Source organism: Ornithorhynchus anatinus, chromosome 2 (genome assembly GCF_004115215.2).
Source record: "Ornithorhynchus anatinus isolate Pmale09 chromosome 2, mOrnAna1.pri.v4, whole genome shotgun sequence".
In the NCBI taxonomy this organism is placed as follows: Eukaryota; Metazoa; Chordata; class Mammalia; order Monotremata; family Ornithorhynchidae; genus Ornithorhynchus; species Ornithorhynchus anatinus.
The window spans coordinates 62,316,425-62,329,520 of NC_041729.1; the positions used below are offsets into that span (position 1 = coordinate 62,316,425).

General features: G+C 51.4%; 1 protein-coding gene across 1 annotated transcript in view; it reads right to left on the reverse strand.

Annotated features, from left to right (window-relative positions):
- The window catches only part of CACNA1H (calcium voltage-gated channel subunit alpha1 H), a gene marked incomplete at its 5' end in the record, with an annotated part of 219,303 nt that overhangs the window by 72,760 nt on the left and 133,447 nt on the right, over positions 1-13,096 (reverse strand). The window contains 5 exons of the mRNA XM_029057244.2: positions 449-634; positions 1,816-1,967; positions 7,337-7,749; positions 8,525-9,299; positions 10,881-10,973. Of these exons, the coding sequence (XP_028913077.2) occupies positions 449-634; positions 1,816-1,967; positions 7,337-7,749; positions 8,525-9,299; positions 10,881-10,973 (1,619 nt within the window). The remainder of the gene's footprint in view (positions 1-448; positions 635-1,815; positions 1,968-7,336; positions 7,750-8,524; positions 9,300-10,880; positions 10,974-13,096) is intronic.

Below are 13,096 nucleotides of genomic sequence, written 5' to 3' on the forward strand. Positions count from 1 at the left end.
ACTGTCAGTTCTTTGAGGGCAGGGATCCTATTCTCCCAAGTATTCAGTACAGTGCTCTGTCCACCGAAGGTTCTTTTAATAGATAGATGTGCTGCCTGAATGATTGTTCAGCTATTGCACCATAGGAAATTTCTCAGTGAGTGGTGCAGATGAGCATGCAGGCCATCACAGGAATCGGGGTAGTTTGGGGCTGGGGGCGCGGTAGAAGGTGGGATAGGGTAAGGTCAGGGCTGGGTGCAGGGTTGGGGAGAGGTGGGGGTGAGATGGAGGGTGGGATGGGCAGTGGTGGGGATGGGGCAAGACTGGGAGCAGGGTAGGAGGAAGGGACAGAATGGATTGGAGGTAAGGATAGGGAGGGGTGGGGGTAAGGAAGGTGGGGGGATGGGGTGCGGCTTGGGCTGGGGTGGGGATAAGGTTGGGTGGGTGGGGGCGGAGTGTGTGTCAGCACCTGAATATGAAGATGAAGAGCATGAGTAGCATGCAGAAGGTGGCCACGTTGTCCATGGTCTTCACAAGCACAACCAGCTGGCGGCGCAGGGCGGGCAGGAAGCGCAGCAGCTTGAGCACTCGCAGCAGCCGAAACGTCCTGAGCACTGATAGGCCGCCGTCCGCCTGCCCGATGATCTCGCATACGCTGCAGGGCCACCACGGGAGCTGCTGTCACCACCGCGGACTTTGGTACCGCGGACTTTGGTACCAGGATGGGAAGGGCTCCCAGATGCCCTGGGGCTGGCAGTGGGGCTCTACTTGGGGTCTCTCCCTCGATGGTCCCCCACCAATAAAAATGCAGCACAGGGTAGCTCTGCCCCCCAACCTAAGCTACCACCCACATGTTCCATTGCCTCCCGGGAAAGCCTGTTCCTGTCAGAGCCTACGCTCCTGCCCATGTTCCTTACTCAGACACCCTGACCTCCAGGTGGAAGGAGCTGGGGTTCTAATGCCGTGGTGCATCTCAAACCCAGAATATATGTTGGACAAGTCCATGCTGAGCCACTTGGGGAGAGTCAGGGATGGAGAGGGGAGAATCAAGGGTGTTGGATGGTCCATATTGGGTCACTCGGGGAGAGTCAGAGGTGTTGGATAGTCCATGCTGGGTCATGTGGGAGAGTCGGGGTCGTTGAGCAGTCCAGTCAGAAACCTGAGAGTTGCTGTCTAGGAAGACAACCAGCGCCCATTTTATTCTCTTGCTCCTGCCAGAAATAGAGTCCTGAGCTGGATAGCCCACTGGGGCTGACAGGCAGAAGGGGAGAGGGGAAGGTCACTCAGGGGAGGTGGTTTGGTCTCCTCTCAGGCTCCCTCTGACCCTTAGGCTGAAGAGTGCTCTGCTGGTGCATTCAGAGTGGAGGGCCCCTTATCCTCTTTCTTCCTACTCTATAGGCTGAGGTTGGGGTCAGGGACATGGAGGCAGGAGTCCACACCTCCTTCCATCGCTCTTCAAAATATTCGATGGAAATCTCCAGGAAATGTCAGGGCAACCAAAGGCCGTGACTAGACCAGAACCAGACTGTGGGCCAGACGCCATCTGGGCAGCTCACTTGCTGCCTTGACTCCAGCCGGTGCCAACAGGGTGGTTGTGGTGGGGGAGGGCGGGGGCTGGTTGCCAGACAGGATGGCGGGGAGGAGGGAGAGGGGCTGCAGTGATGCCACGTGAGTCCCACGGGGTCCAGGCAATCTAGGCAGGTAGAGGGTCCCGGAGAGCAAGCGTGAACCCCGGACCTGTCTCCAGCCCCCACATGGCCTTGCTGGGGTTTGGTCTGCACTTGGGTAGCACCCCTCCCCACCCCGCCCCTGCCCCGGGGCCATCGTCCGGCAGACCTGATGACCACGATGACCCCATCGAAGATGTTGTACGGGTTCTTGACGTAGCCGATGGGGCCGCACGCCAACAGCTTCAGCAGCATCTCCAGGGCGAAGACGCTGGTGAATACCGAATTGCTTATTTCCAGGGCATTGGTCAGCTCGTCTGGCTGCAAGGCAGAAGAGTGGGTGCCGTGAGGGGCTGCCCTTTAGCAGCAGCCTTCTGGAATGGCTGTCCCACCAGTGGTAACCACTTTGTGCTCCTTGGTTGCCGGACACTAGACTAGGTGCTTGGGAAAGTCCCATATAAACCCAACCCACAAGGATTTCCAGTCTAATGGTGGAGGCAGACACAATCTTTACAGAAGGAGCTATCCCAATAAATTAGAAGCAGCACAGCCTAGTGAAAAGAGCCCATCCCTGGGAGTCAGAGGACCTGAGTTCTCATCCCTGATCTGACATTTGCCTGCTGTCTGATCTTGAGCAAGTCAAGTTACTTCTCCAGGCCTCAGTTTCCTTGTCTGTAAAATAAGGATTCAATGCCCTTTCTCCCTCCTCCCATTGTGAGCCCCATGTGGGATGGGGACCCTGTCTGACCTGATTATCTTTTACCTACCTTAGTGCTTGGCATGGAGTATGTGCTCATAAATACCATATTTTATTATTGTTGTTGTTGCTATTATTATCAGCAGCAGCAGCATCATTTCATCATCCAATACTTGAATGGGCAATTGAATAAACATCTATTCACAAATGCCATGGATGGGTGAACACAGATTGCATGAGTACAAGAGGCAACTGTTGGGTTGTTGTCTCTTGGGTGTTGGGAATGACTCAAGGCAGTTTGAGGGAGGTGGGATTTTAGGTGGGCTTTGAAGGTGGAGAAAGCTGAAATTTGGCAGCAGAATTTGGCAGAATGGAGTTTCGGGGGAGAGGGTAATTGGAGACTGGAGGAATGGTGAGAGTGAAGGGATGGAGTTGAGAGCAAACAATGGGGAGAAGGCAAACTTGGTCCAATTGTACTCTCCCAAATGCTTACTTAGTGCTCACTCTCAAAAAGTGCTCAATAAACCCTATAGATTGATGGCTGCTCTACAAGTTCTCTCAAAGACGGCTACAACTCTGCCCTTTTTACAGTTAGCCACTACATACCACACCACCACACCACAGTTAGCATTTCTCAATGAAGGCCACCACTGCCTCTCTCAAAAATATCTAAGTCATTTCCCTTCTCAAATATGGAGGCTCTAAAGCTTCTATAAAAGATGGCTGGGTCAGTGCCCTTTACAGTTATGGCTGTTACCTAACGTTTTCTCAAAGATGGCCACCACAAAGCTTCTCTCAAAAATAGCTGCCCCATGGTTTTTCTCGAAGATGGCCAACACATGGCTTCTCTCAAATACTGCAGTCACACAGCTGCTTCTCAAAACTGAGTCACAAACTTTCTCTCAAAAATGGCCATCCCATAATTGGCAGTGGGACTGTGGTAAAGAGTCTGTGGGGTGTGAGTCGGGGCCTCGGAACTGATCTGCCCAGAATGCTGGGTGGCCATGGGGGAGGAGATGGCAGTGAAACTGTACTCAGATATGTTGGTATGACATCATTGTATTCTACCAGGCGCATGCTTGGTATGACATGATGCATACCAAGGGCAGGGTCAGGTAAAAGCACAGACCTGCAGCCTCGCCTCAGGGCTGTGGACTGTCTGGAACCAGTCCTGCCCGGGAGCCTTTCCAGCCCTCTGAAGCCTGGGAGTCTGCAGGGGGCAGGCAGGGGGGGAGGGTGCTGGCTCTACAGAGGTGGTCCCAGCCTGGGGGGCCAGGATCCCCTAGGACGAGGGTTCGGTCAGCATCTGCCAGAGTCCAACCTGTTCCTGCTCACTGCATTGGAGGCTCTGGGGTCTTGTGGGGGCAATGGGTGGTCCCTCATTTATTCATGCATTCAATTGAATTTATCGAGCACTTACTATGTGCGGAACACTGTACTAAGTGTTTGGAGAGTTCAATATAACAATAAACAGACACATTCCCTGCCCACAATGAACTGTAGTTAGGTGGGGAGAGACAGGCATAAATATAAATGAATTACAGATAGGTACATGATTGGTGTGGGGCTGGGAGGAGTTGATGGATTATGGGAGCAAATGAGGGTGATGCAGAAAAGAGAGGGAAAAGAGGAAAGGAGGGCTTAGACAGTGAAAGCCTCTTGGAGGAGATATGCCTTTAATAAGGCTTTGAAGTGGGAGAGAATAATTGTCTGATGGACTGGAGGAGGGATGGCGTTCCATGCCAGAGGTACCACTTGGGTGAGAGGTCAGCAGCGAGATAGATAATATAATAATAATGTTGGTATTTGTTAAGCCCTTACTATGTGAAGAGCACTGCTCTAAGCGCTGGGGTAGATAAAGGGTAATGAGGTTGTCCCACATGAGGCTCACAGTCTTCATCCCCATTTTACAGATAAGGGAACTGAGGCCCAGAGAAGTGAAGTGACTTGCTCACAGTCACACAGCTGACAAGTGGCAGAGCCAGAATTCGAACCTGTGACCTCTGACTCCCAAACCCGGGGTCTTGTCACTGAGCCATGCTGCTTCTCTCTGAGATGAGATGAGATGAGATCGAGGCACAGCGAGGAGATTAGCATTAGAGAACTGAAGTGTGCAGGCTGGGTGTAGTAGGAGAGTAGTGAGGTGAGGAAGGAGGGGACAAGATGATTGAGTGTTTTAAAGCCAATGGTGAGAACTTTTTGTTTGATGCGGAGGTGGATGGACAACCATAGGAATTTCTTGAGAAGTGGGGAAACACATACTTAATATTTTTCTAGAAAAATGATCCTGGCAGTATGAACTGGAGTGGGGAGAGACAGGAGGATGGGAGGTTAGCAAGGAGGCTGATGCAGTAATCAAGGCAGGGTAGGATAAGTGATTGGATTATTGTGATAGTTTGGATGGAGAGGAAAGGGAAGATTTTAGCAATTTTGTGGAGGTGAAATGGACAGGATTTAGTGAAGTGGGTTGAATATGTGGGTTGAATGAGAGAGAGAAGTCAAGGAGATAATGCCAAGGTTATGGGCTTGTGTGCAGGAAGGATGGTGGAGGACAGGGTTTGAGTGGGAAGATAAGAAGTTCAGTTTTAGACCCCAGGCTGCAGCTGGGTGATCCCCAGAGGCACTTAGAGACTTTGAGGAGCTCAGTCTGGGGGTCTGTACCCAGCATCCGTTCCCCCAGGGATCTGTGTAGATGGTATTTCTTAAACACTTACTATGTGCCAAGCACTGTACCTTGCCAGGCCTGAAGGATTAAGCTTGTTATGGGTAATAATAATAATGTTGGTATTTGTTGAGCGCTTACTATGTGCAGAGCACTGTTCTAAGCGCTGGGGTAGATACAGGGTAATCAGGTTGTCCCACGTGAGGCTCCCCATTTTACAGATGAGGGAACTGAGGCACAGAGAAGTGAAGTGACTTGCCCACAATCACACAGCTGACAAGTGGCAGAACCAGGAGTCGAACCCATGACCTCTGACTCCGAAGCTCAGGCTCTTTCCACTGAGATATGTAGGGAACATGCCTGCTAATTCCATTGTAATGTACTCTCCCAAGCACTTAGTACAGTGCTCTGCACAGAGTAAGCACTCAATAAATACCACTGATTGACTGATTGATTGATTGGATAGATCTATGCTGGGTCACTGTGCAGAGTCAGGGATGGAGAGGAGAGAGTTAAGGGTGTCGGACAGTCCCTGCTGGATCACTGGTTGTGGATTAGAGTCCGGGCTGGAGTGGGCAGAGTCAGGGTTGTTGGATGATCCATCCTTGGTCAGTGGGGGAAGAGTCAGAGATGGAGAGGGGAGATTCAGAGGTGGTGGATGGTCCGTGCTGGGTCACTCCGGGTCAGTAACACCTGAAAACTTCCTCAAACTGTAAAAAACTGCCAACTCAGTGTGATCGTTTTTCATTTGTTTTTACTGCATTTATTACATTGGCCTTTTCTCATGTATCTATCAGCAGCCTCTCCTGTCCCTCTCACCCCTTCTCAGAACCCGGGCCTGGTAGTCAGGAGATCTAGGTTCTAATCCTGGCTCTGCCTCTGGCCTGCTGTGTGACCTTGGGCAAAACACTTAACTGCTTTAGGCCCTCTGTAAAATGGGGATGAGACATCTTTCCATTCTCCATCTCAGTCTGTGAGTCTCATATGGTTCAGGAATACGTCCGATTGGATTTTCTTGTATCTACTGCAGGGTTTAGCACATGTTTAGCAGTGTGGCTCAGTGGAAAGAGCACGGGCTTTGGAGTCAGAGGTCATGAGTTCGAATCCCATCTTTGCCACTTGTCAGCTGTGTGACTGTGGGCAAGTCACTTAACTTCTCTGTGCCTCAGTTACCTCATCTGTAAAATGGGGATTAAGACTGTGAGCCCCACGTGGGACATCCTGATTCCCGTGTGTCTACCCCAGCGCTTAGAACAGTGCTTGGCACATAGTAAGCACTTAACAAATACCAACATTATTATTATTATTATTATTTAGCCCAGAACAAATTCCTCAGATAATTATGGATTGTGAACAAGGGACTGATTCTAAATTATTGCCCATATTCCCTTCCCCAGTGCCTAGGCCTGTGCTCTGCTCAATAACTGGTTAGAATGTATGCTTGCTGCAGGCAAAGAATGTGCCTGGTTTTTTTTCCCGATGTTAATCTGGTGTACTGTCCTTGATACACACACCCCTGAGAGTAAATGCCCTAAACATGGAGTTTTGGTGGGACGCCACTCACGGGTTCATGAAGGCAGACTTGCAGATAGATCGCTACTTAGACCAAGCCACCTTCATGGCAGGAGAAGCAGTGTGGCCTCATGGATAGATCACAGGCCTGGGAATCAGAAGGACTTAGGTTCTCATTCCAGCTCTGCCACTTGTCTTCTGTGTGACCCTGGACAAACCACTTAACTTCTCTGTGCCTCAGTTACCTCACCTGTAAAATGGGGATTAAGACTGTGAGCCCCATGTGGGACAGGCACTGAGTCCAACCTGATTACCTTGTATCTACCCTGGAACTTAGAACAGTCTGGCACATAATAAGCACTTTACAAATATGATAAAAAAAGGCCAGGCAAGCAAGGCAGAAGCTCCCTATGGGTGGGGAAGGTGTCCCAGGCCAATGGACTTTCTCAAGTGCTTAGTACAGGTCCTGTTCCCCAGCAGGCATTCAGTATCTATCTTTGCCCCCTGTGCAGCTGAGGGACAGGATGGGATAACAACCCTATTTCTCAGCTGCCCCAGGAAGGGGTGCCTGCCCATGGCTCCACAGATGGGGGATCACCTTGGGGGGGCTCCAGGGCCTTACTTTCCCTGTCTCTGCCACGGACTCATTCGGAGGGTGGGGGAAGTGGGACGGAGGCAACTGATCATTCTTATTTAGTGACGGCCTATTTTACAGTGGTTAGCACTGTGCTGAACTTTAGGAGCGTGCCCAGTGACTATCCTCGAGGAAATTCCAGCCCACTGTGTGCTCGCGGGGAATCTAGGAGGCCTCTTCCTTACCTGCTCATGGTACTCTACCCCCATGCTCAGGGTGTTGACCAAGATGGCAGCCATGATGCCCCTGTTGAAGTACTTGCTATCCACGATCCGCTCCAGTCTGTGGCCAAAGGCCAGCCAGAGCCTGATGGCCTTGTTCCTCCTCTGCGGTGTCTCCGTTCGGCCCCGCAACCGGCCGGTCCGCTGGACCGGGTCCCGGTGGTCCCGGCGCCTCAGGTCGCGGGTGAACTCGTAGGTGCCACTGGGGTCAGAGTCGCAGCTCCCCGACTCACTGAATTCAAACTCGCAGTCCTCGAGGGGGCGGGAGCAGAGAGGGCAGCTCTGGGAGTCACAGGGAGGCAGGCCATCCTGGAGGCGCTGCAGGGGACGGGGAGTGCTCAGTGTGGACAACGGGACATTCACAGTCTGGCCTGGACCTGGGGGAGATAAGGCAAAGCACACAGGTGTCAGCACGACAGACTGAATAGGCATTTGGAATCTTGGCCCAGTGAAAACAGCACAGGCCCAGGAGTCAGAGGATGTGGGATCTAATACTGGCTCAGCCACTTGCCTGCTAAGTGATCTTGGACAAGTCTCTTGTCTTCTCTGGACCTCAGTTTCGTCATCTGTAAAATGGGGACTCAATACTTGCTCTCCCTCCTTCGTAGACCATGAGCTCCATGTGGGACTGGGACCATGTTCAACCATATCAACTTTTATCTTGTATTTACTCCAGCCCTTAGACCAGCGGGGAAGTTGGACAGGAGGTGGGGACTGAGACAGGCAGGTGAGGGAAGAGCAGTGGCTGCCCAGAAGGGGTCTCACCCACTCCTTCCCTGGCTTCTCCCACCCCGGGGAGTTCATCTAGCCTCGCTCCTGTACCCCAGCAGACAGAGGTTTCCAGCCTGTCCTCTCTGTGCCCCTTCCCAGCCCCTTCCCCACTCCTGCCTTCTCCAGCCCCACACTTCCAACACCCATAACTCCCTTCTCCTCCCCACACTCTTCGTCCAGTGTCCCAGCATGGACCACCCAACTTCCCCAACTCTCCCTTCTCCATCCCTGATTCTCCCCCAGTGAGCCAGCTGCGGGGAGAAGTGTGTCCCTCTGTTTTGACCCCAGTGGTGCCCGGATGTGATGGGACCCCTCTCCCAGAGGGGACAGGGTGGGACTTGGTTTGGGGGTTTTGGGAACTTCCCCAGAGCCCTTCCTTACCAGGCTCCCTGACAGGCCAACGCAGCTTCTTGCAAGTGTCCACATCCAGTTGGGTGGGGCTTTGGGGTCCGGCCACAGGGCTCCCTGGGGTCCCCCTGACGCTGGGCACGGAGACACCACTGGCCGGTCTGGTGGCGGCAGAAGGCAGGATGATTGGGTAGTTCCTGCCGCTCGGAGGGTCGGGCCTGGGGTCCTGCCTCCCACCATCCCCGAGCCCCATCACATGACAGTTGGAATGGTAGATGCTACGTGCAGAAGCGGAGTCAGGCTGGGGGCTCCAAGGCCGGGGGGCTGGCACCGGGAGCACGAGCTGGCCTCCTGTCTGGTCCTCCTCCACATCCAACCTCAGGAGCTCGGGGCCCGGACTCCCATTGCCCAGGTGGTAGTGGTGGTAGTGGTGGTGGTGATGATGGTGGTGGTGGTGATGGTGGTGGTGGTGGTGCCGGGCAAGCGGGCATGGGGAGGCCGTCCGGCCCCGCCCCCGGCCCACCCGGCCCCGGCCCCCTGGTCCGTCGGGGCCGACCTTCCGGCAGTGGCTCTGCCAGCGGGCATAGAGGCGCCCCGCTCGGCGCTCGGCCTTGCGGAAAATGTGGCCCAGGTACTTGAGCAATTCGTCATAGAGGCTGCCGGGTTCGGAGAAGCTGGCCAGTGTGCTGTCGTTGGACAGGGATCGGGCCCGCTGCTCCCGCATCAGCTGGTTTTCCCTTTGCTTCGTCTCTGAGAACTGCGTGGCAATCACCACCAGGCATAGGTTGATCATGAAGAAGGAGCCCACCTGTGGGGGAAGGGCCTCAGCGTGGCCGACGAGGGCAGGGGGCAGGCACATGCGAGGGGGAGCCACCAGGGTTGGCCCACATCCTCTGCCTGCACATGCTCCGTCTGTCTGCACGTGATCCATCTGCCTGTTTCCTCTCTTCACAATCTGTCCGTTCATCCATTCCCATTGTCAGTACATAATCTGTCTATACCTGAGCAATCTGCCTGTTCCCCCTGCCTACAACACAATCTATCTGTCCATTCCCGCTGTCTGTATATGATCTGTCTGTTCATCTGTTCCCTCTATCTGTACACAATCTGTCTTTCTGCCTGCTTCCACCATCTGCACACAGTCTGTCTGTTCCTACTATCTGTACACAGTCTGACTGTTCCCACTGCCTGTATACAACCTGTTGGGTCGTTGGTCTCCACTCTCTGTACATGATCTGTTTGATCCCTCTATCTGTACACAATTTATCTGTCTCCACTCTCTGTCTGCACACATTGCCTGTACACAATCTGATAATAATAATAATAATTATGGTATTTGTTAAGTGCTTACTAGGTGCCAAGCACTGTTTTAAGTGCTGGAGTAGCTACAAGGTAATTAGGTTGTCCCACGTGGGGCTCACAGTCTTAATTCCCACTTTACATATGAGGTAACTGAGGCACAGAGAAGTTAAGTGACTTGCCCAAGGTCACACACCAGACAAATGAGATTAGATTAGAACCCATGTCCTCTGACCACCAAGCCCGTGCTCTTGCCAATAGGCCAAGCTGCTTCTCACTGTTCCTGTTCATACACAATCTAACCATTTGTTCCTTCTGAACATAATCTATAAATTCCCACTGACTGTACACAATCTGTTTGTCTCCTTCCTCTGTCTGTACACAATCTGTCTGTCTGTTCCCAGTGCCTACTCACAATCTGTCTAGCTCTTTGGTCTGCACACAATCTGTCTGCCTGTCCACAATGTCTGTCCACAATCTGTACCAGTCTACTTCCTCCATTGGGCTGAAATCTCCCCAAGAGCAAAGGCTGCTACATTTCTTATTTCTTCCCAGGTGTCCAGCACAGTGAAGTATACTCTGCTCAGAACAGTGCTCAGAACAGTGCTCTGGATAGCAGGCACCCAGCACAGTACTCTTCACACAATAGGTACTCAGAATAATGCTCTGCACACAGTAGACACTCAGAGCAATACTCTGCAAAGTAAGCACCCAGCACAGTGCTCTGCCCTTAGTAGGTGAACAGCACAGTGCTCTGCTCAAGGTAGGTGCCCATCCCACTGCTCTGCACACAGGTGGTGCCTTACATATACAGATGAATAAAGGGAGCTTCTGGGTTTGTCATGAATGGACCAAATTTTATTTCCCAGCAGCCTTTCTGCAGGGATCTAGCTGAGGGGATCTCACGGTGGGAAAGTGGGCCCAGCAAATGACCCCAGACCTGAACTTCCCTGAGGACTGTCAGAAGCTTGAGAGCTGCCATGCACCATGGCTTCTGACTCCCAGAAACTGTGAACGGGTAGAGATGAGCAAGATGAGCAGCCGGGCGGCTAGCAGAGCCTCACCCATGGGCAGCTCAACCCATACTTACGATTATTAGCAGGATGAAATATATGAAATTGTAAAAAGAATGAGCATCCATGACGTAGTACATGATCTCCACCCATCCTTCCAGGGTTATGACCTGAGAGACACAGGAGAACAGGGCATTTTGAAGGTATTTTATTAAGTGTTCTGTCAAAGCCAAGCAGCAGGGTAGAGACAAGTGACTAAATTTCCCCCAGTTTCCTTACACAATCAGCCAATCCATGATATGATACTAACAAGTGTTTGGAACAGTATTCTACACATAGTAACCGCTCAATAAATGCCGCTGATGGATCAACTGATGGTATTACTGATGCTTACTATGTGCTCTGCACAGAGTACCTACCACTTGGGAGAGCATTATAGTGCTGGTGTACATGGTCCTGCTCTTTTACCTCTTCATGAGATTTCTTCCCTGCTGATTTTTTACCTCTCCTTCTTTAGTCAGTCCACACTCCTCCTGCAGTATCTCAAGAGGAGATCTCCTGTCTTCTCTCAAAATCCTCCCTCTCCATCTAAGCCTCTGACCCCATCCATTTCATCCCATCAAAACACTTGCCCCCTTCCTTCTTCCATCCCTGACTGCCATCTTCAACTGTTCACTCTCCAGAGGCCTTTTCCCCATTGCTTTCAAACATTCTCATGTCTCCCCAGCCTAAAAAGCCCTCTTTTGACCCCACAGGTACCTCCAAGTATCGCCCCAGCTCCCTCCTTCCATTCCTTTCCAAACTCTTTGAGTGAGTTTTCTGCGCCCATTGTCTCAAGTTCCTCTCCTCCAATTTTCTCCATGATCCCCTCCAATCTGGCTTCACGCCACAGAAACTGCCCTGTACTCCATCCTAAGCCTCCATCCTCACCCTCCTCGACCTCTCAGTTGCCTTCAACACTGGAAATATTAGACTGTAAGCTCCTCTAGACTGTAAGCTCCTCTAGAGAGTAAGCTTGTCATGGGCAGGGAATGTGTCTAAAAACTCTCTACTCTCCTAAGCACTTAATACAGTGCTCTGCACACAGTAAGCACTCAATAAATATGATTCATTGATTATCCAACTTTGGCTTCACTGACACTGTCCTCTTCTGGCCACTCATTCTCAGCCTCGATTGTGGGCTCCTCCTCTGCCTCTCACCCTCTGAAAGTGGGGTTGCCTCAAGGCTCAATTCTGGGTTCCCTTCTATTCTCCATCTACACATTCCCTTGGAGAACTCATTTGTTCCCATGGTTTCAACTACCCTTTCTATGCGGATGATTCCCAAATCCACATCTCCAGCCCTGATCGCTCTTCTCCTCTGCAGGCTCACATTTCCTCCAGCCTTCAGTACATGTCTACTTGGATGTCCCACTGACACCTCAAACTTAACATGTTGAGAAGCAGCATGGCTTAGTGGAAACAGCCCGGGTTTGAGAGTCAGAGGTTCTAATCCCAGCTCCACCACTTGTGTGCTGTGTGACCTTGGGTAAGTCACTTAACTTCTTTGTGCCTCAGTTATCTCATCTGTAAAAAGGGGGGTGAAGACTGTGAGCCCCCATGGGACAACATGATTACCTTGTATCTACCCCAGCGCTTAGAACAGTGCTTGACACCTAGTAAGTGCTTAACAAATGCCAACATGATTATTATTATTATTATTATTAATAATAATAAAACAGAACTGCACATCTTCCCATCCAAACCCCATCTTCCCTTTGACTTTCCCATCATTATAGCCACCACCACAATTCTTCCTGTCTCACAAACCCATTACCTTTGTATTATCCTCGACTCATCTCTCTCACTCAACCCACACATCCTGCATTCTGTTTGTTCCTCCTTCATCCCATCGCTAAAATCTGCCCTGTCCTCTCCATTCGAACTGCTCCCACATTGATCCAAGAACTCGTTGTATGCAACCTTTTTTGTTGTTGTTGTTGTTTATGGTATTTTTCAAGTGCTAACTATTTGCCATATGCTGTACTAAGTGGTGGGGTAGATACAAGCTAATTAGTTTGGACACGGTCATGTCTCACAGAGAGCTCACAGTCTTAATCCCCATTTTTCAGATGACATAATTGAAGCACAGTGAAGTTAGGTGATTTGTCCAAGGTCACACATCAGACAAGTGGTGGACCCGATATTAGAACCCAGGTCTTTCTTATTCAAGGCCCATACTCTAACCCCTGAGACACGCTGTCTTGACTTCTTGCTGACCTCCCTGCCTCCTGTCACTACCCATTCCCAGTCC